Source organism: Elaeis guineensis, chromosome 1 (genome assembly GCF_000442705.2).
Source record: "Elaeis guineensis isolate ETL-2024a chromosome 1, EG11, whole genome shotgun sequence".
In the NCBI taxonomy this organism is placed as follows: Eukaryota; Viridiplantae; Streptophyta; class Magnoliopsida; order Arecales; family Arecaceae; genus Elaeis; species Elaeis guineensis.
Window position 1 is genome coordinate 83,369,878 of NC_025993.2, and position 24,230 is coordinate 83,394,107.

The window sequence follows — 24,230 nt, forward strand, 5'->3', positions numbered from 1 at the left end:
CTAGCTCTAATGTTAGTTGTAAAACTAGATGTCATGCTATGACACAGTACTGTTCAGACAATGGTACCATAGCCCTTGCTAAGGAGTCCAAGATTTCACTAGAAGTTCAAACACATAGAGCAACAGTATACACGACTACCTCATATCGAGGTGCGAAGAGTAGACTCTGCAGAAAATGTGGCAGATCCATTGATTAAGCAGTTGAGCCAACCAAAAATGAAAGTCCATCTTGTAAAGATGGGACTTAAATTTGTGGCCAATTGGCTTTAGTCCAAGTAAGAGATTGTTAGATGTATGTCCAAAAAGCCAATATGGCTGACACATTATAATATATTTAGGGTACAAATTTATATTTAATATATTGATATAATCAATAAAAGGGGCAAGTTTTTTTTCATTCAAGTGTAATGTGTCCTTGAATCATCCATAGAATTAGTTTTGATACATATTTTCAAAGTGTTAAGAATTGAAGACATGTATTTAATTCCTAAAGTCTTCCGATCATAGGATTGTCATAAGGGTGATGATAGATCCGGATAGACTGGCACACAAATTGCTTCCTTCGAGATAGTTGGATCTCTAATATACTATGTAGAGATACAGAACGATAAGTACGGGTGGTTGTTAGAGAACAACTGGCACTGAGCATGACCATACGAGAGATCACTTAGATTTCTATTCAATCGTCAGTGATTGTCTCGATGCTGTAGTTGTGTGACTGATCTTTTGACTTGAGATGGTACTGCTACTCACAGTGATGCTACTGGAGTTAGATTAACATAAAAACATGGATCTCAATGAGCCCTTGTAGTGGATGTTGGCGACAGTTGGTCTACTGTAGGAGTGGGGTGTGCATCAAGATAGGATCTATCGACCTTGATAGAGAGGAATAGTCTTATAAAATTTGAGAGGCTAAGTCCAAGAGTCTGTGGCCACAGTAGTGTGATTGATGAAAAAAAAATTTCATAGAAGTCACAACTGGACTTGAGCTAATCAATCTATTATATGACTGATGTTGAGGTTTGACGATTTATCTATGATCTGCCATCTAGTCGAAATTCATGATAGAGAGATTAAATCACACGTTAACTACATCTAGAGGTTCATTTCAGTTCTACTGGATTGCCACTACATACTGCTAGGTGTCACTAGTGGATTGTGAGAGCTCACTAGGGTTGTTCCGGATCGACAATCTTTATTGAGTTAGAGTGAAATTATTTCGATCCATTGTAAAGAGTTTCGATGATACGATGATAGAAATCATTGTATGTCTCACTATCAGATAGAATTGAATCTATGAGATCACATAATAAAGAAATTAGGACTGGAATAAGTAATTGAGCTTATGAAGTATCAATTGAGTTTAGAGAAATTCATTGGGTTCATGGTAATCTTGCTAGCACATGGTTGGATTCAATTTCTCTTTCTATTGGGATTACTTATTTGATAAGTTAATTCTAACTTAATTACATGCTAATAACCTATATAAATAAGATTCATGAGACTCCAATTATTGGATGTCTAAGATTATGGATCACATAAATTAAGGGTGCCAGTCTCTTATGAATCTCCTTGATAGTTATTATGGGGCGTCACCTTGATTTGATCAATTTGGATATGTCCATTGATTAGAGGATTTTTTGTTTTCATATGGGGCTTCTCTTGGATGTATTTTGGGGTGTCTAATTATGGGTGCAAGGGCTCCAATTGTTGACACCTAATAGGCTTCCTAATGTAAGTTGGATAACTTAAGTTAATAGGAATCTTAATGCAAGTAGGACTTGTATTATGAGATTGAATAGGATTCAATCCTTATGCCTATTTAAAGGAATCTCCCCTAAGGTCTCTAGAGCATCAAAATTAGCAGTCCTTCACAACCAAAGGCTCTCCCCACTCCCTCTCTTCCTCTCTCTTTCTCTTCTCTTGGGTGTTCTATACACCCCTTTCTGGGGACGTGCATCCCAAGGAGTTTCATGTCCAAAAGAGTTTGGGTGCCTTTTTCTTACTAGTTTCTAGCATCTGGTAGCAGTATATAGCAAGGAGAAACTCTAGAGAAGAGGAAAAAAAGAAGATCAAGGAGAAAGGTCAAGTTTTGATCGTGATCCAAGCTTCGTTCAGATTCAGCAGACTGAATTTTAGAGAATCAAAATTCAGATTATAGATGGTTATTCCAGGCTGATCCTGAGTAGATACTCGTAGAGGTCGGATACTTGTGCGGTTAAGAGAGAGTCTCATCTCTTTCAAATCCAATTTTGAAGAAAGAGATTGCGAAACAGGTTTGTGATTGGATCATAATCTGAATTTCAGCATATATCAATTTCAGCATATGAAATAAGTCCATGTGATTTTATATTTTTTTGCATATATAATTTAAATTAAAATTATTTTAATCTTATTCTCCACTGTGATGTTTAGAAAATGAAGTTTTGAAACACACACATATATATATATATATATATATATATATATATATATATATATATATATATATATATGTACCAAACCCAGAATTCCAACAAATGTAATTTTAGTGACAATTAAATTTTAGGCATGAAAAACTTTTTAATGGCAATTGTATAGCATACAAATAGTTCAGAGTAACTCTTTCATGGTAATACTAATTACTATAAAATATAGAATTATAATTTTAGTGATAATTGTTGCAGCTGCAAAAGCTTAGATTTAGAGACAATACTTATAGGTTTTGACGTCATAAACATTTGCCAGTTTAAGATATGAAAATTTTTTCCTGTCAATTATAATTGTTATAATATATATTGTAATTTTTGGTTGGCTCATCCTGTTACGGCATTAATAATTACCGGCTTAAAATTTAAAAATCTTTTTTCGATGATTGTAATTACCGTAATAGGTGTTTCAACCCTCATCTGCCTAATATCCTATTATGACAAAAATAAATACCACAAATATTTGCTGCCAAAAGTCCTAACCTTTTTCGATAATTAAAGGGCCTTTACCGACACTATCATTAATCATTGATAAAACCTTTTCTGACACTGTCTTAGGTGGTAGAATGTCTTTTGCTAGTAAACTCTTTAGTGGTGATTATAATCGCCACTAAAGGTAAAAAAAACTGCCATCAAAATCTATTTCTATTGTAGTAACTTTAATTAACTCAGTCACTGAGGTAGAGTACATTACTACTAGTAAAGCTACTAAGAAAGCTATCTAGATAAAGAAATTTATCTCTATGTCGGTTGTGGTTTCAAAGATTGAACACCTCGTGTCACTTTATTGTGACAAAATTGGAATTGTTGCTCAAGCCAAAGAACCAAGGTCCCATCAAAAATTCAAGCACATCCTAAGGTGCTTCCACTTCATTCATGATGTGATCATAAAATGAGTTGACATCTAGAACAATATAGCAGACCCATTCATTAAGATCTTGTCATTACAGTAATTTGACCGCCACTTTGATTGCATGGGCATCAAGTATACGGACAATTGATTTTAGTGCAAGTGAGAGATTGAAAGAATAATATCCTATAAACCAATCGCACCAATCGCATGAGCGATGCGATGAAATATTTTTGATATTTTATCTTTCTAATTCATGTATTTGATATTAATTATTAATAAAATTAGATATTTTATTTCATTATATGAAGGATCTTGATATTTATTTAAGATTATAATGAACCCCATATATTAGGATAATGATTTTAGAGCCATGATGAAATCATGCCAGTAAGATCTAAATCCTTGATGGCTCTAATCTAAAATATTTTTAATCATAGAATCATTGCTTCAGGGATCAATGATACTGATCAGACTAGCATATCCTATGTATACTCGATAGAAAGGATGGTTGACCTCACAATCACTTGTGTAGAGAAATAATATAAGGAGGTGGATGCTCATTGGAGGATAAGTTCACTAAATTGACCTAACGAGAGAACATCTGATGGGTTCTTATATGCATGTCAACTGATTGTTCTTTAGTAGAGGTAGTGTAAGTGATCCTACGACCTGAGATCACTATGGTACCTTATGTATATGAATTTATATTTTGGTTCATTTTCTAGTTTGACTCTCTGAGCATTGTATGGGATGTTCTAGATATAGTGAAGTGTACATGAAGATTGTGAGTGGTCAACAAGGAATTAGTCACTTCTTATAAAGGAAAAGAACATCCTATGTGATCTCGTAGGATGATGACTCAAGAAGTCTTTGACCAAAGTAGGATGATAATTAGAAAGAATTTCTAATATATCATCAACTGAGTCATCATCTTTTGATCGAGATATACATGGATAAGTATTTGGACTTGACATGATTTCATGTCCATAGCTTATCTGGGATGCTGTATGATCGAAAGATTGAATTGCATAATAACTCGTCACTAAAGGATATTTTTAATATTTTCATCAAAATTTTATATCTTCTAAGTAGTCAGAAAATGTTGTTAGACATCAATCTTCACTTGTGGACTCGCAAGAATTAAAGAGTTTAATTCAGCAATCAATTAGAAAGAGTTCTAATTAATTGGAATATTTGGGCTTATCTATTCTAATTGAAATAGTTTGGTCATGAGTCTAAGTCTACTACTGGCTAGATGTGGAATCCAATGGATCACACACTTAAGAATTTGATTATGGACTAATCTAATTGGATTTATTAAAAATTCTATAGGTTTAATTGATATGTTAGTACATGAATTAATCCAAATTTCCAATCAACCTTAGTCCAAAGCTATTTAAGCTAACCTAGAACTTGATGCCTCAACCTAGTCTGATTAGGCTCAAACCTACAGACTCCTAGGTGTCTAAACCTTATCACATGAAGTGTTTCATGTGAACCTAAACTCCACACCTCCATGCCATTTATTTTCATCACCATATTTATTTGAGGTGCCCAGAAGGAAGAGTCCTTTTGGGATACTCTTCTTAACTTCCTCCATGCCTTATTTAATCCATGCGCCATCTGATGGTGCCTTGGGGAGTGTGCATAGAAGAGGTGAAGTCCTTCTGCTTTAAGACTCTTCCACACCCATTTGTTTTCACATGTTGGTATTTATCTCATACCAAAACCAATGAGTTGGTCCCACATGAGATAATGTAGTGCCATGGGTTGTTTTCCATGCCCCTTCATTTTATATAAATAAGGGGATGCTAAAATGGGATTGACATGGATTTGAAAGAGGTGTTAGGCATGGGTTTTGAAGAGGAAAGGAAGAAAAAATCAAAAGAAAAGAAAAGAAAAAGAAGAAAAAAATAGAGAGAAAAATAAGGGAGCAAGAAAGATAGATTGTCTGCTTCTCTTAGTGGTTGATATATCCAAGAGTTGGATATCTTAATCAAATCAGGGCATGTCAATTTTTTGAGAAAAGATTTTTGGCATGGTGAAGTGGAGTTTTGAAGGCTATCAGGTTGAAGTGCAATTCATCCTTAAGAAGAAAAGTTGGCTAAGTTGCTATGAAGCTATCTTCAGTATAGCATCAGATTGAGAAGGTCTGTGATCGATCCTATGTGAACTATCATTGGAGGACATCCACGAAGGTGTTTTGTGAAGGTCATTCATGTATTTCATCATCATCTTTTGGAAGGTATAATTCTTATCTTGATTATTATGCATGTTATGTTTGATGGTAATCAGCAAGGTCTTTCTAGGATTGAGTTTCAATTTGCTTATTTTTAATAGTTAAAAATATATTAAAATTTTTGAAAATCATATTTCGCTGTACAGTCAAAATCCAACAGCAACTCCTAAACATTGTAGAGAGGACTATGGTACTCAGTTTGGATCCATTTGAGGTCCTTTTCTACCAAGATGCTCTTTTCAACATCCAAATTAACTTGAAGCCACCTCAGATGAAGCCTCACCAAACCCCATGGAGGCTCGATCAGAGATTCTTGATTGCTCTCTCTCTCTGTTTGTAGATCTTTAATCAGGAGTTTCCATTAGAAAGAAAGGAAAATGAAAGGAAGAGAAGAGACAAGAGGGAAGACCAAAAGGGGGACCAAAAAACTGTGAACCTACTGAAGACCAATGGCAAACATGGGGCTTCAACATGAACTCTGTGGGTGCACCAAAAGGATGCAATGGGGAAGAACAATGGTGGCAGATATACCATAAAGAACTCAATGCACTGTCCTCCTTCTCTAGCACTAGTAAACAAAAAGACATAATAGGGAAAAGCACATACTCCAAGTTTATATAAGGCCTCAAAAGGCTCTAATAGGCATGACCATTCAAAACCAACAGTCCAATAATCAAGCATGTGTTAGCTAGCCATTCGGCTTTAAATCGTCATCAGGATCATAAGCAGCAAAGCATCCAATCATCATATTAGAAGTTCCACAACACATGATATTGCTTTGAGAATTGTGGATGTCGGCACTTCTCTCATAATTATCTAGAAGCCTCTTGTAGTAGATTCAGAAAGACAACTGAAGTAGCATGGCCCCACAGCTCGGCTTCATAGCTCAATTTCATGGCTAGGTTACGACTTCATAGCTCAACTCTACAACTTGAGTTCACAATGCCACAATCAATCATCATCTACAACTCTTCTACTTCCTACATCCATGCTGACAAGTCACCTCAACCTCAAAATTAGAGGAGAAAGTCATATACCTCAAAATCGACCTAGGCCATAATGGCAAAACCAATCAATTAGAATCTACTACAAAGCCCTCAACTTGACCAACCAGTATCTATCATGTAGACACTCCGAAGGTGCATGAATGCTCAAATCTCCCCTTATTCGATTATTGCTGACCCATAATGGTGGAACAATCTCCATAACCATAAGATACATAGGGAATCATCCCATGATATCTTTGGATATACAAGTGATTATCTACAACAATCATCCTCGAACATCCCACAATCCTATCAAAATGGGCTCCAGCCATCACCTTTATAAACTACTTTAGAGGGATCCTTCAAGTAACTTCCAAGGTTGCAAGTAGTTTTAGACTAAATAAAGTTGCTCTGCAACAAAACTCTCCTTCTAGAACTCTCTATGCTCTCTCTCTCTCTCTCTTTCTGCCACCTACTTAGAATCTCTCCTATTTTTTTTAAATGTATCTAATTGAGGCATCGGAGGATCTCCTACCGAACACTCTCTGGCAAGTAGACTTTCCTTGTCTGTGGTGTTTCAGAAACGACCCTAGTGTTGGAGTGAAGATCCGGCCACTATCAGCCATCTTCCAAGGTGCCTCAAGATCTCTAGCTAACTTCTTGGGTCCCTAAGCCACCTTATGGAGATCTCCAACACACTAGCTAGCTTGACGGCCTAATCAGATCAATCCTCAATGGCAACACTTGCAAAGAAAAATCACCTAGTAGCCAGAACTGTGGAGTCTACAAATAACCATGATTATATGTTTCAGTCCAAAGGCATGATATTTCAAAAAACATGGTTTCTAGCAACACATCTACATCATGCATGTGATGATGCTAGGTTATGTACAAATAATGTTGCAGTGATTGAAGGGTCCTATGACTACTTCTATTGCCAAATAGTTTTTATATGAGAGGTGTGATAATCTACTGCTCAAAAAAGTGTATTAAGCAAGCAACAAGAGGATAGGATGTACATTGACATATAAGGCCTAAAAGATGCATGACACAAAGAAAATGGATAATTAGATAAGAAGGTTTTGTTATGGTGGATTTGAAAGTATTGTGGCAATTAATAGTTGACATGATATGATGTGCAAAGATTTATCCAATTCATGCCCCATGTGGTGACCTCAAAGCTGCCAAAGACTCTCTAAGGCACTCTAGACAGTCCTTCTCAAGCAAGCATGGCAATCAGGCTGAGCAGATTAAAAGTGACAAATCTCCAAAGTCGACACCTCCTAGCTCAACTCAATGACCTCGAATGCCGATCCATGCCGAGCAAAGTCTTTCCCTAGAAGAAGCCTCTTGGTTCCTATTTTTGAAAGGCTTATATAACTCCAACACATGTGAGGTTGTTACAGCACATCCTCGAGTTTGTTAGGGCATGATCCCAGACATTTGGAACTTCAATTATAAATAGGTTCAAATGCATGCCCTCTGCAATGGGAGATAATAGTCTTAACCTAGAGGAGACCCAACTCCTCTATTCTTCCTTTCTTTCTTTCTTTCTACAGTTCCTATTGAAGAAACCTTTTATTGACTTAAACCACCAAAGCTGAGGATGATAGCAAAGATGAGGTTCCACCCAGAGAAAGGCTTGGGGATAAAGATGCAAGGGAGAATTAAGTTTATACAACCAAGTGTCTAGCTGGAGTCAATCCGACAAGTCTTTACCATTTGTCTGTTATCTTGTAGGTACATGAAAGTAACCCATGTCATCCTTCAAGGGCACACAAAGGTACAAATACTTATAACTGTAGCATTTGATGCATGGTGATTTGGTTATAGATTACTTCCAAAGCTGCATGTCATGCCTCTGACCTAAGATCATGAGCCAGGGGTTATGGTAACGACTGCATACTTTTAAAGAATTCTTCCCACAAGTATACAAGGCATCTCATTACGATATCATAAAGCAATAGTAAAATAAAATTTAAATATTTAATATTTAATTTTAATTCAAATAACTAAATCAAGTATCTTACAAAATAAGATCTCATAGTTTTTCATCAACTTCAATATATCCTAATATAAAATAAAGACATCAAATCCTACTTTTAATTCTCTCTCCCAATTTAAATTTTAAAATCAAGCTAGTTCTTTGAATATATAAAAATAATAAAATATAGAATAATGAGCTAGACAGTCTAGTAAGTAATGTATGCATTAGCTAGATAAATTTAGCAATAGAAATATACCAAAAGTAAGCATGCAAGTGTATCAATTCAATATATATAATATTAATTGAATAAGATCCATGCAAGATTTTTTTTGTTCATAAATTGATTCCTTTCAAAATATCATATTCATCTCGATAGCCATAAATTAAATCAAAATGCCACTACATAACCTTCAATTATAGAGTATAAAGTACCAACGCACAACTCTTATTGATAGGATATCCAAATACTAGTGCATAATCTTCATTGACAGAGTATCAAAGTATCAATGCTCAACCCCCATTGGAAAGATATTAAAATATCAGTGCACAACCCCATTGGCAGGGTATTGAAATACTAGCATCTAACCCCCACCGATAGAGTATCAAAATACTAGTGTTTAACCCCCTCTACAGGGTTCAATACTTAATTAGGCCATAAGTCAAAATCCATCTAAAATTGAAATACATTTTCATATTCCAATTTGAAAAGTCATGAATCAGGTAATATCAAATTCAATCGATATAATCCATAGCAAATTCAATTTGATTTATCATAAATCATTTAACATATTGAAAAAAGATATATTCGATAATCCAAAATACCATACATCGAATTTATAAATCATGAATTATTCAATACAGAAAATATTTTATAATTTACTAATAGATGTAGAAAAAGTGAAGTATTACTTAGCTTACAAGCAAAACTAATCAACTAATTAAATTAATTTTGAGAATCTCTCTCAGAACTCAACACCATTACATTAGAAACTTGTATATCTCACCGTGTAAGAGCATAGACCTTTTTTTGGATCCAGAGTGTCAAGCTTCTATCCTCATTCTATTCAATTATTGGGGCAAGTTGACTCTCTATATTTTTTGTGGATATTCAGTTATTTCGTGGCCCTTCTGATCACAACCAAAATATGGATTAATATTCTAGTCTTTTTTACTATGAGCTTTACCATATCTAAAATACTTGATACTATCAGTCAATCTAGAATTATTACTTACTAATATTTTATTTGAACTATCGATATTTTTACTATTCTACCATTGATATTTATTTTACATATTTTTCTTCTTTTAATTCCTTTCTCATTTTGTATGTTTCTTATTAATTTTTTTTAATTATCAATATTTTATTCACCATATTTGGATAAATAGTTAATTCATATGGTATCATTTGTTTTCTAATTTTTATCGTCAGTCCCATTTCAAATTTATACACTCAGTCACACTTAGTCTCAACCAACCTCAGAATAAACTTTTAAAGCTCCATAAATTTAGCTTCATATTCTATAACTATTATAATTTTTTATTTCAAATAAATAAACTCCTATTCTTCTATGTCCTTACGTTTCGAAAAAAATATTGATTATAAAATGTCCTTCAAGATTTTTTTTAGATAAGTTGTTCTCCATTTTGTTCATATTTATGTTATAGTCTCTACCACCAATTGAATGCTTCATCTTGCAATATGTATAATGTATACAACATCTTTTTATCATCATGGCATCTCATAATAGTGAATCCTTTTTTCATCTCCATAAATCCATTCTCAACTTCCATAGGTTCCATGGTCCCTTAAAAAATCGATGGAGATAACTTCTTAAATTCTACAATATATTTTATTGCTCTGGCTGCTCTCCATGCGCAATAACAAAACAAGACTTTAGTGATAGATTTTTTTATCACTGAAGCCTAAAAATCCATCATAAATAATTTTTATGACCAATTTTGTGACGAAAAAATCTGTCGCTAAAAGCCTAGTCATAAAAAAGTTTTGTGATGGAAATTTTCATCATAAAAATTGGTGATGAAAATTTCCATCACAAATAATAAAAGATATTCGAAATAAAATCTATCACAATTTGTGATAGAATTTTGTGATGAAAATTTGTGATGGATCGTGACAAAAATTTATGATGGATTGTCCATCACAATATTCCGTAATTGATCCATCATAAATCCATCACAATATTTAAAACAAATCCATCATAAATGTCTATCATAAATTCATCACAAAATTCTATCACTATTTTGTCACAATTTTATTACTGAAAACTTTTAAAAATCTATATTTTTTTTTCATCATAAATTTGTAATGAATTTACGATGGATTATTTAGTGATGGATATTTCTATCATAAATCCATCACTAAATGTCCGAAAAAATGTTTTACTTTTCCATCATAGAGCCATCATAAATCCGTCACAATTTATGCTAATTTTTCTATCATAAATTTTTTGTCACTAATACCACATTTTCTTATAGTGACATCCTTATGCTGGCGGTATTTATTGTTGCACTTATCGTTGTTGTAGAAAGTATTACTGTAAATGCTATTACGATTGCACTAAGTAGCTAATGTCAGCATTATTTAAGCAATGCTTGATTTTTGCGGTTCTGTTTGGATGTTTCTGACTGAATCAATTACTCATTTCTATTAAAGAATGTTACCAAATTATTGAGTACTGCCATCCTATTGGTTTGATGTCTTTCTAGCAGCATCTCAAATAATCTTTTTTATCTGACATAGAGACATCATAATCTTGCACGAACAATGAGCTTCTCGAAATTTTTTTCAAAATCTAATATCCAAAATCTTATTTTTATCAAAATTTAATCATGATTATTTTTAAAATAAAAATTTTAAATTTCAAAATTTCATAGGCCCAGTTGAACGATAACGACCGACATCCTAGTTGGTTCAATCTACGGCATCCAATGGTCCAGGTTGATTCAGTCATAATAAGTTTTCAATGAAGATCAAACTAAGGTATACTGGCTCCATAAAGATCAAAGATGATTAAATCTAATAATATCCGATAAGGATTAAATGGTAGCGATTGATATTTTGATTGGTCTAATCAAGATAATTTTATCTCATCATAATTAATCTAAGTCAATAAAAATCAAAAGATCAAATTCTAAAATTCAACAAAGATCAAGATAAAGCCTGTACACTGCTCTCTAATGATCATGGATCAGGGCCCCTTTTATTAGGATCAATGAAATTGTTCAAAGATTTTTGCAAGACTGAGAAAACTCTAGAAGATACCATCTAGAGAGATATTTTAGAGACAGAAATTTATGAAGAGAAAAGATAAATGTTTTTTAGAAAGAAATTAGAAAAAAAATAATGAAAGCACGTGAAGAGAGAGGAAAAAAAAAAGAAAAGAGAAAATTTTTTTTCTCTTTTTTTTTTTTTTTTTTTTTGTTCTACGGTGAAATTGGGGATTGCTTCTCCTTTTTTTTTCTCCTAAAATAGGGAGCACTATTGGTATGACTGTGGTTGATGGTGGCTGGAGCTGCGATTGTGCAGCCAATAAATCTTGAACCAATGGCCGAGGATAACTGTCGGTGCTAGAAAAATCAAAAAAAAAAAAAAAAAAAAAAAAAAAAAAAAAAAAAAAAAAAAGGGCGGAGCTAGAGAAAAATAAAGTAGGGATTTTTTAAAAAAATCTAGCAGTTGCCAGCTAAAATCAAAGCTCTCAAGGGTTGAGAAAGATAGGGAAAAAGTCTACCAGAAGTTCTCTGTATTGTATCTAGCTTTTCGACAGTGCTCAGCTATAATTTTCAGTAAACTCAAGAAGAGAAAGGTAGTTCTTCTCGACGACGATTGAAGGCCAATGGAGGTGGGTTTCTAAAGGGACTTCATCCTTTAAATAGAGATGAAGGGGGGAGGCGTTGGCCTACTCCTCGACATTGATCTTCGACTCTGATCTAGTCCAATAGGAGAGGAGTCTTTTCTCTTTTTGTCTATTATTTTTTGGTCTTGCTTTAAGATTTATGCAGCTGAGTTGGGATATCACACTGCAAGTGCAAGCTACAAAAGAAATAAGTTGGAGTGAGGATACTGACATGTAGTAGCCATAAAATACATAAAGAAAGGAAAAATCTAATTCATATACAAACAAAATCGGGAGATATCTAGCTTGGATTAATTATTTACACACAAAAGACCAAACTTAATATCTGATAAATTTTATAAATCCAGGTTTATGATTCATAAATTTTTTAAGAAAAAAACGAGCAACTTAACCATAATTATGAATTGTCATAAATTAATTTGAATATTTTAAGAAATTACAGAGGCTTTAACAAGCGCTGCCCAAAGATTTTCTGTTTCAAAAAAAGAAGAAGAAAAGAAGAAAAAGGAATAAAAAAAAGAAGAAGAAGAAGAAAACTGATGGTAGCTACTGGATACTTTTATTGCGCCTACTCACTTAAGCTTCAAACAACTACATCTCAAATATATTTACTCAGATACTTTGCCTGAAACCAATTTATTCTCTATCATATCTATACTTGAGAACAAGTAGGGCAGCCGCCTGCTGCTGCTATATTGTTTCTATACATCAGGATCCTGTCAAACACCCGAGGTCGATCGATCCATCCATCAGTTAGTACGATGGGCGGCGCTGTTCCTCATCCTACTTCCCCAAGTCGGCTCCCGCCTAGGCCGTGCCGCCCTCCTCCACAGCCCCTCCAGTTGAGCCTCCCAGTCCCCGAACCCTTCTCGGCCCCCCGCCCTCAACGTTGCGCCACCGGAGACGGAGGCGCCGCCGGCCCGGAGGGAGAGGTCGTAGTCGCGGCGGAGGGCTTGGTCGGAGAGGACCTCGTAGGCTTCGCGCGCCCGCATGAACTGCTGAGCGAAGAAGGGCTTCTCGCTGGTAGAGCGGCAGGCGTCCGGGTGCCACCGCTGCGCCTGCCGCCGGTACGCCTTCTTTATCTCCGCCGGTCCGGCCGTCTCCGCCACCGCCAGCAGCTCGTACATCGTCGCCGCCTGTGGAGACTGCGGCCGCGCCACCGTCGACACCGCCGAGACCCTCAGAGGAGTCCTTCGATAAGTAGAGAACAAAGAAGGTTTGAATAGAGGACATAAAGAAGTAAATGGGGGCTCCCTGAGAGGAGTGAAAGAAGAAGAGAGAGAGCGCATTGGATTTGTATCTGTAGATAGAAAGAGAGAGTGGATTTAGATGGACTAAGCAATAGAAATAAGAGCGCACGTACGGCTTGGAGCTCCAGAAGAGGATGTGTTGGTTCATATTTACGAGTGGGAAGAGGAGCGATTCATATAGAGAGTTTCTTAACGAATGCTTTGGGGTGGCGGATACCGTGGGCGGCTTCTGAAGGTGAAGGGACGTGCAGCCCACGGATTCATTTCGTTTGTTTGTTATGGGAGATAGCGAGCGTTGCCGGGGGAATTGGGATATACGTCATCTTGTTGTTTTTTTTGGTTGACCCAGGGAGACGGGTCGTATCTTCCGCGCGAAGGAAAGAAACGTCTTCCTTCGCGCGAATCGACCCTTGGATCACGCTCGCACAGCTGTCAAAGCAATCAGAGATATGCATCCGCTGCCAGTGAGTGATCCAACGGTTGATTCGCGTGAAGGAAGTAAATCCTTCTTTCGCGTGCAAGATGCAACCCCAACAAGCATACTACCGTCAGAGCGGACAACAAAAAAAAAAAAAAAAGGAATTCGAGTACGTGGGTGGACGCCCGTGGTCTTGTAAAAAATAAAAAATCTTCTAACCAAAAAAAAGAATAACAATAATGAATCTTTCTAGAATTCTCTGAGCTGGCAATTAGGTGGATCTTTCTTTTTATTGCATCGAAGTAGGTGGACTGGTTTCCATAAAGTTTCATGTACGAAGGCGATCCGAAGTGTGCATGCATCTGCTGCCCGTGAGTGATCCAACGGTGGATTTGCGTGAAGGTTGGTGAATCCTTCGTTCGCGTGAAAGATACAGCCCCAGCATCCATGTCACCGTCAGGGAAGATAAAAAGAACAGAATTCGAGCGCATGGATGGATGGCTGCGGTGCTCTCGTAAAAAATAAAGACTCTCTAGAATTCTCCAAGCTGGCTGATAGGTGGACCTTTCTTTTTCTTGCGTGGAAGATATCTTAGACGAGTTGACTGGTATTTAAAGTTTGTCCTGCTTCAGTGGACGTTTGTAACGTTTCCTTGTTGGAAACTTTAAAAAATTTATCGCTTGGTATACGTGGAGTTAGGAGTGGAATCTAGGTCCTGAAACGTCCCGGTCACGAACTAGCTGCGTCAAACCCCGCATTTATCACGGGTCGTTCCCTCCAACTTGGCCTCCCTCATCTAGCGCGCCCTCAATCTCCTTTCGCTCTTTACTCAGATCTCTCCGACATCTTACGTATCTTCAATTCGGGATCACAAATCAAGAATCATGGCAATCATTATATATTTATTAAAATTTTTTTTCATAAACATATAAAAACATTTTATTATGATACCATAAAATAATAATAAAATAAAATTTAAATAATTAATATTTAATTTAAATTTAAATAATTAAATTAAATATTTTATAAAATAATATTTTATAATTTTAAAATTTAATCTAAAATAATAATATCAAATATGCCTCTAATTTACCCCTACGCAATGAATAAACTAGTCTTCTGAATATATAAAAATAATAAAATATAAAATAATTAACTAAACGGCTCAATAAGCAACATATTTTTTATCTAGATAAATTAAATAATAATAATATATTAAAAATAAATTTATAAAGTGTATCAATTCAAACATACAATACTAATTAAAATAAGATTCATGCGAATTTAATCCTTTCAAAATTTATTTTCAGTTCATTTTCATTCATCAATTACATTCTTTCAAAACATCCAATTCATCTCGACAATCACAAACCCTAATTATACTATATATTGCGGGTACGTCAGATAAGCTCAGAATGGACAAAGTATAAATATAAAATATCGATATACCAGTGTATAACCTCCACTGATAGGGCATCGATATATCAATGCATAATTCCTACTGATAGGATGTCGATATATATACAGCACACAATCCTCACTAGCATGATATCAATATACTAACGCATTACTTTTATTAACAAGATGTTAAAATATTAGCACACAACCCCCACTGATAGGATGTCAATATACCAACGTATAACATTTACTAGCAGGATATCGATATGCCAACATATCTCGATTCAACTTTTTATTTTCAATAAAATCTATTTCATATTTCAAACGAACAATATACAAAATCATCCGAAATCAAAATCAATCGATCATAACTCCTTAACAAAATCAATGCCTTCGATAATGCATCGATAGTATTCTATAATATATTTAACAAATAAATATCATGCTTCATATTCATAAATCATGAATAATATGATTTAAAATTCAATGATATGAATACTATATAATTTATCGATAAATCTAAAAAAAATCTATCAGAGTAGGCTGATTCTTCACTCTTGGTGGGCAATTAGTTATTTTGTATCTTTTTGACCACAATCAAAGCATGCACTAATATTCTAATGACAATCACTTACTGCATGATTTTCACTACATAAAAAAAACTTAATGTTATTAGTCGACCCATAGTTGTCACTCATTAGCCTCTTATTCGAACCCTCAATATGTTTACTATTCTATCCTTGGGATTTGTTCGACCTATTTCTTTTTTTTTTATTCTTTTTTCCTTGTACATATTCCTCATTAACTTCTCTTTTGATTATCAATGCTTTATTCACCATATTTACATAAAAAGCTGATTCATATGGCACCAATTGCTTTGTAATTTCTATCCTTAGTTCCATCTCAAATTTATTCACTTGATTATGCTTATCCTCAATCAACCTTGAAATAAATTGGCAAACTCAGTAAATTTAGCTTCATATTCTGCAATTATCATACTTATTTTTTTAGATAAATAAAGTCCTACTCTTTCTAAATCTTTACATTCCAAAAAAATATTGATCATAAAATACCCTTTGAAATCTCTTCCAGATAAGTTGCTTTCTTTCTTGCTCATATTTGTTTTGCAATCTTTGCCACCGATTAAATGCCCCACCTTGCAATATATATGATGCATATAAAATTCTTTCTGTTGGAGTTTCATGGTTTCATGCACGCATAATTTTATAAAATAAGTACGCAGCGAAATTTTAAAAATTTTTAGATTAAATCTAATTTAATCTAAGCATGTATAAGATCAAATCTTCAAACCATAAACAGAATCATTATATGTGAGATAAGATATAAAAATTAAATAGAGAAAAAAAATATAAAACATATCTAGACATAGATTAATCTTCAACACGAACTGATGATCGTGGATGTCTTCCAAAGGTCCTTTATAGCCGCATATGCATCCGACCTCTATGGATATCCACACAAGACTTTGATCTGATCAGAAGTCTTTTGATCTCATCAAAGTGCTAGCTCCCTTGCAAAGATCGCATCTTGATGGTTGAATATCTTCTTTTCTCTCAAGACACTCTTAGAGAACAAGAAGATGTAAGAGGATCTTGATCTCTACATTAGAGATCATGAAAAGAACTCTTTCTTCTCTTTTCTTTCTAAAATTCATACACCAAATCTCTACAGTAGAAATGTAGAATTTTATCCAACTTTTGGACAAAAAGAAGAAGAGACATCTATGTCTAAATATAGACAAAAGGGAGAGAAGAGATTGTCCAAACAACCAACTTTTGGTTGTGTAAGAAAGAAAGGATATGGAGATCAAAATACCTCATGCCTTGGACCTCTTCACCGTGACCTCTCCCCTTGTTTTTCTCCACGCGAACTCCTCTCCTTTGGGATGTAAAGACCTGGTGATTATCTCCACAAAAACCATCCCATATGGTGGGATTTTATAGGCCAAAAGAGAGTTTGAAATTGGATAGGAATCAAGAGTCCAAAACAAGTAGGATTCTTGAATTTTTGTGATGTCAAATCCAACCAAATTTTGCCCAAAATTTTACATGGTAACCAGGGGTTTCTTACTCCTTCTTACACACTAATAAGGGGAGAAAAAAGTGGCGTTAAACTAGTTTTAGGGCATGGGTCTTTTGGGCGCACAAATTCAAGGTGGCATGGAGTCATTTTGGCGCATAGAATCAAGGTATTTCAAGAACATGGGACTCTTAGATTAGGTGGCTATTTTAAATCAAATAAAATATTAATTAATTCTAATCAAATTAAGACTAGATTAGACCCAAATAGATGAAAATTTAAATCTGATTTAGAGTCCAATTTATTTAGATTTAATGTCTCCTAATTGGAGGAGGAATTCTAGTCTTATTAGACTCTTTCTCGGTGCTTGAGTCAAACTCAATTTTTAATCCTAATCCAATTAAGATTTGGTGCACCCATGAAAATGAAGATTTTTAGTCCAATTAAGAATACATACATCCTAGTCTAATTAAGAATTGGTTCAAATCCAAATTCTAATTCAACTGGGACTAATCCTCCGATCTTTTTGGGTTATCTTATAACCATATTGAGGTTGATCAAATCAAACCCATAATGAGTCAAATTAAATCCAATCAAATTGAACTTGATGTAAGCCTTATTACTCAATCAAATTGAGTCAATTAACAAACCTATTGCTAATTAATCCACCTATAACTTATTAACTCTTTTAGTAAGTTACATAATGCAATATTTGCATTGGATCAATTATCAATCAAATTGATAATCAAATCTTATTACGATTCATAATCGTTATTCAACCATCTGATCAGTCAAAAGTCTTTTTTGTGTGTGATCCCATAGATTTTACTCTGTTTGGTAGTGAGATATATTATGATCTCTATCACAATATCATTGAAACTCTTTTCAATAGGTTGGAACAATTCCAACTCAATCCACCAAAGATCATTGATCATCAAGATGATCCTCATGAGTCTCATAATCCACCAGTGACACCTAGCAATATATAGTGGCAACCCAGCAGAATAAAAAATGAATCTCTAGGTGCAGTTAACATATAATACAGTTCCTTTATCGTGAGTCCCGATCAGATGGCAGGTCATGGATAAATCGTCAAACCTTAACATTGGTCATATGATAGATTCAATCAGCTCGAGTCCATATGTGACTCTATGAAAATTCTTTTTCATTAATCATACTGCTATGGCTACAGACTTAAGGACTCAGCTTTTTAAATCTCATAGGACTACTCTCTTCTGCTAGGATCGATAGATCTCATCTTGATGTACACCCTACTCCTACAGTGGATCAACTGTCGCTAACATCCACTACAAGGGCTTCTTGAGACTTATATTGATGTGTTAGTCAAACTGCAGTAGTCTCACTGCGAGAAATAGTACTATCTCAGGTCAAAGGACTAGTCATACAACTACAGTATCGAGAAAGTTACTAACGATTAAGCAGACATCCATGTGACTTCTCATGTTGGTCACGCTCAGTGCTAGTTGTTCTCTAACAACCACCTGCACTCACTCCAATATCTCTACACTACAAACTTGAGATCCATCTGTTCGAAGGAAGTGATCCGTGCACTGATCTATCTAAATCAATCACCATCCCCATGATAATCCTATAATCAGGAGCAATTTAGGAATCAACTATCAATGACACATGTCTCAAATTTTCAACTCTTTAAAAATATGTATCATCATCTCGTTAATCCCTTGGATGATTCATGGATATATAAACATGCATGGTAATATAACTACCCAATAAGTACAAAATCATATCCTAGAGATATGATATGCATCAGTCAAGATTGGCTTCTAAGACATACATCCAACAATCTTCCACTTGCACTAAAGTCAATCTACCATGTACCAAGCCCTATCTTCATAAAACAAGCTTTAGTCTTAGGCTAGCTAAGTGACTTACCAGTAGGTCAAGCACATCACATGTGGAGTTTGCTCTCTGCACCTCTATGTATTTCTACTTGAGGTAGTCACGTGTTCTGCTGCTCTATGTGCTTGAATATCTGGTATGACCTAGGCTCCTTAGCAAAGACTATGGTGCCATTGTTTTTGCAGTATAGTGTCACAATTTCTAATGGCATAACAACCAATTTTGCAACTAACATTAGAATCATAATGCATCCTACACATCTACAGTGTAGCTTTCATTATTCGATTATTTGAAATCCTTCCAAGATATCGACACAGAATCACATCTCATGATGTAGACATTCTACCATCAATATCAGACATAAAATCTGGATTGATATATCCTCCCACTCCTAGCTTTGATCTTTCTTCAAATTAAGAACATATCCTTAGTTCTTCTTTAGATCTTAAGGATATTTTTACAGCAATCCAGTACTCTTAGTCTGGATACAACTGTTATCTACTTGTGATATTCACTATCTTATTTATATCAGTTCAAGTACATAACATGGCACATATTTTGCCCGAGAGAGTAGCAGTCCCCTCTCCGAGATTTTCATGTTGAACCCTTTCAGCATCCAGTCTCTATATTTTATCTGTAAAAATATAAGCATCCAATTGCATCTATCTCTATAGATCGTTAGGATACTCGCTTTATGTCTTTTATGGAAAAATTTATATTCAATCATATTTTAACCAATGTCAGTATTGGACACTCTCACTGACTCTTTTGAAACCTATAATTCTTTATATTTGATTAAACAATTTGATCACATTATCAAAATGACTATTCCAACTTCAAGATTTTTTATAGATTTTGTGATCTCCTATCACAAGAAGTGAAATTCATAAGCTACTCCATATAGAAATCTTTAAAAGATCTCTTCTCAGGAAATCTATTTCACATCCCTTTTTTGGAGTCGATGTCTTGCATCACCTCGTTGTAGGTTCTGGGATCATCTCTATGCTCCCATCTCCCATAAGAAATGACTTTTTGTACATCCTCTGTTAAGCATACCCAAATACCTTTCGAGAGGATTGAAGATCCTACTGTGTGTACGAGGTGAAAGAGGAATATATGTCTACTGACTCATGATGATAAATAGATTTTTAAGGTCTCAAGGCTCTCTACTCTTCAGAGACATTCTCTTTGAGCATAACTTTTCTCCCACTGTTTCATCTTAGTTAAATAATTTTTTGAAAAGATAGCATGTCGGATAACAATCACATTGTAATCTCATCAAAAAGTAATATTTCAAACTCTTTTAGGATGAGCTTTATAGATCATTCTCTAACATATCCAGCTGCTGTCCTAAACATAGGCTGGACATCTTTGAATCTCAAAATAATCAAGATTCAGTTCTCACTATATCATATCTCATACGATGTGGTAGGAAAAGGTTTAGAGAGAACCTAATTTCATAGAAATAAAGCATATCTCCAAAGAAATATAAATAAATCAGTAAATTTCATTATGGACTAGACCATATCTCATATAGTCCCATGACTCTTCTTATCTCATTGAGCTGAGATTTACTAAGAGGGATCCAATATGAAATGATGCCATTTTATGAGATAATCAAAAAATTTCTTTCAATGATATTGCATCCTTGATCAGATCGAAGTACCTTCAGAAATTTTTTGATTTATTTTTCTACTTACATCTGAATTCTTTGAACCTTTCAAAAATTTTAAATTTATATCTCATATACAAAGTAGAGACAACTCCTTCGTTAGCACATCACATAGGCTACACACATCAAATGTATATAAGAATAAGTATCTCAATGATCCTTTTTCTTTTGTCCTTCAAGAGTAGCTTGATCATATTTTCTCAAAGAGATGATACACAAACTAGATTTGACTCAACAGTCAATGAGTCCAAGCCCATATTTCTCCAGTTTGTTAATCATTTCTTCTTCAATACGACTTAGCCTAAGGATCCACATATATTTTAAGCTTATCTCAATTTTAGATCTCTCAGATCTAATGGAATTCACTACTTGCTTAAGTAAGTTCACATATGCATCACCATGCAAATGATAGAGACTGTCTTTAAGAACAAAATCCAAACGATGATCGCGAAGGATAGATACCCATGACCGTAGCAGCAACGTTGCCCTATAGCCAATTCAAGGGTTACTTTTTTAGCCCTCTATCTTCCTATCGACTCTACACTAGAGTGCACAGCTCAATTGGGAGAAGAGAAAATCGTAAGGGTAACATTGAGCAATTTCAACATACCTACTCTAGGTGTGTCTTTGTTTCTTTAGGCTCTCCAGGTATTTACCTCTAAACTCTTTTAAAATTTTTTTGTTATCAACACTTTGATCAATTTAGATAAGGTGCCATGATAGTCTTTTATATGGTAGTTTACCATAAACTATCCATATAAACTAATCGAGGATCACAGGATCAAATCCATAAGTAATTCCTTGTGCATGATCATGTCAAGCCTTTCAAGCTCCTTAATTTTTTTGATCATTATCAAATAACGATTATAGACTGACTGCCCATTACGCATCATATACGCTGTGTGACTCTGATCACCTCACAATACTTGTAGATAAATCAACGTGTCGTTGGCAGTGAACATGTGCTCATGCATAGTACCTATCTTAATTATCATTGTCCATCCACTCATCAAGTATAGCTTGTTAACTATGGATTGGACGGATTGTTAACATCAGAATAACCTAATAGAGAACATAGCTTAATTTTTTTAAATTAAGAATAATTCTTAAATTTATGAGCCAGTCTATGTAATCAGTTTTGATTAATCGATTGATATCTAAGATTCAAGCTAAAGGATTGGAAGCTAACACAATGAATAGCAGAGAGTAAAGATTCTAATTGCATATTTGTACTTATTTTGTAATTTACTTTAAAGACTTCTAGATGCAAAAAAAAGACTTCCACTATTTTATCAGATCTTCCACACTCTTCGGATGGAGAAACAAAAATCTTGATGCAATAATTGAGTTTCTAGTGGGTGCTGCGGTCCTACCAATGCCGTACACCTCGCCTAACAGTTATTGGTAATACGAATAAACATCGATGCGTGGACAACTCTTTGTCCAGATACTTCTCTAAGCATGTTGCAGCGACTTGGTCTCTAAGTCATGTGGACTCACCTAACAGTTATTACCCACACTCTTTAGTTAAGCCAGACCCACCATTCACAAGCAGGTGTAAAATCGTCATTGGGTCCCTCACCTAACAGTTATTGGACTCTTTCTTGGTGCTTGAGTCAAACTCAATTTTTAATCCTAATCCAATTAGGATTTGGTGCACCCATGAAAATAAAAATTTTTAGTCCAATTAGAAATACATACATCCTAGTCTAATTAGGAATTGGCTCAAATTCAAATTTTAATTCAACTGGGACTAATCCTCCGATCCTTTTAGGTTATCTTATAACCCTATTGAGGTTGATCAAATCAAATCAATAATGAGTCAAATTAAATCCAATCAAATTGGACTTGATGCAAGCCCTGTTGCTCAATCAAATTGAGTCCATTAGCAATCCTATTGCTAATTAATCTTCCTATAACTTACTAACTCTTTTAGTAAGTTACATAATGCAACATTTGTATTGCATCAATTATCAATCAAATTGATAATCAAATTGTATTATAATTCATAATCGTAATTCAACCATGTGATCAGTCAAAAGCCTCTTTTGTGTGTGACCCCATAAGTTCTACTCTGTCTGGTAGTAAGATATATTGTGATCTCTATCACAATATTATTAAAATCCTTTTCAATGGGTTGGAACAATTTCAACTCAACCCACTAAGGATCATTGATCATCAAGATGATCCTCATGAGTCTCACAATCCATCAGTGACATCTAGCAATATGTAGTGACAACCCAGTAGAATAAATGACGAACCTCTAGGTGTAGTTAACATATGATACAGTCCCTCTATCGTGAGTCCCGACCAGATGGTCGGTCATGGAGAAATTGTCAAATCTCAACATCGATCGTATGATAGATTCAATCAGCTTGAGTCCATATGTGACTTTATAAAAACTCTTTTCCATCAATCACACTGCTATGGCCACAGACTTAAGGATTCAGTCTTTTAAATTTCAAAGGACTACTCTCTTCTACTAGAGTCGATAGATCCCATTTTGATGCACACCCAGCTCTTACAGTGGACCAACTGTCGTCAACATCCATTACAAGGACTCTTTAAGACCTATGTTGATGTATCAATCAAATTTCAGTAGTCTCACTGCAAGCAGTAGTGTCATCTCAGGTCAAAGGATTAGTCATACAACTACAGCATCAAGAAAGTTACTAACGAGTGAGCAGACATCCATGTGATTTTTCATATTGATCACGCTCAGTGCTAATTGTTCTCTAACAACCACCTGCACTCTCGCTTCAGTGTCTCTACACTGCAGATTCGAGACTCATCTGTCCGAAAGAATTGATCTGTACACTGATCTATCTGGATTAATCATCATCTTCATGATGATCCTATGATCAGAAGCAATTTAGGAATCAATCATCAATGACACATGCCTCAAATTCTCAACTCTTTGAGAATATATATCATCTCGTTAATCCTTTGGATGATTCATGGATACATAAACATGAATGGTAATATAATTGTCCAATAAGTACAAAATCATATCCTAGAGATATGATATGTGTTAGTCAAGATTGACTTCTAGGACATACATCCAAAACTTTTATCATCATGATATCTCATAACAGTAAATACTTTCTCTATCTCCATAAGCCAGTTCTCAGCTTCCAAAAGTTCTGTAGTTCTCTTGAAGTCA

At 34.8% G+C, this 24,230-nt stretch overlaps 1 protein-coding gene across 1 annotated transcript; it reads right to left on the minus strand.

The window, feature by feature from the left end:
* Positions 1-12,945: 12,945 nt before the first annotated feature.
* LOC105061358 (uncharacterized) lies at positions 12,946-14,177 on the minus strand. Its single transcript, XM_010945376.4, has one exon. The coding sequence runs from the start codon at positions 13,695-13,697 to the stop codon at positions 13,158-13,160; it is 540 nt and encodes a 179-aa protein (XP_010943678.1). The 5' UTR covers positions 13,698-14,177; the 3' UTR covers positions 12,946-13,157.
* Positions 14,178-24,230: the final 10,053 nt, after the last annotated feature.

Coding starts and splice junctions, on each gene's coding strand:
- LOC105061358 (XM_010945376.4), bottom strand. CDS start 13,697: ATGCGCTCTCTCTCTTCTTCTTTCACTCCTCTCAGGGAGCCCCCATTT.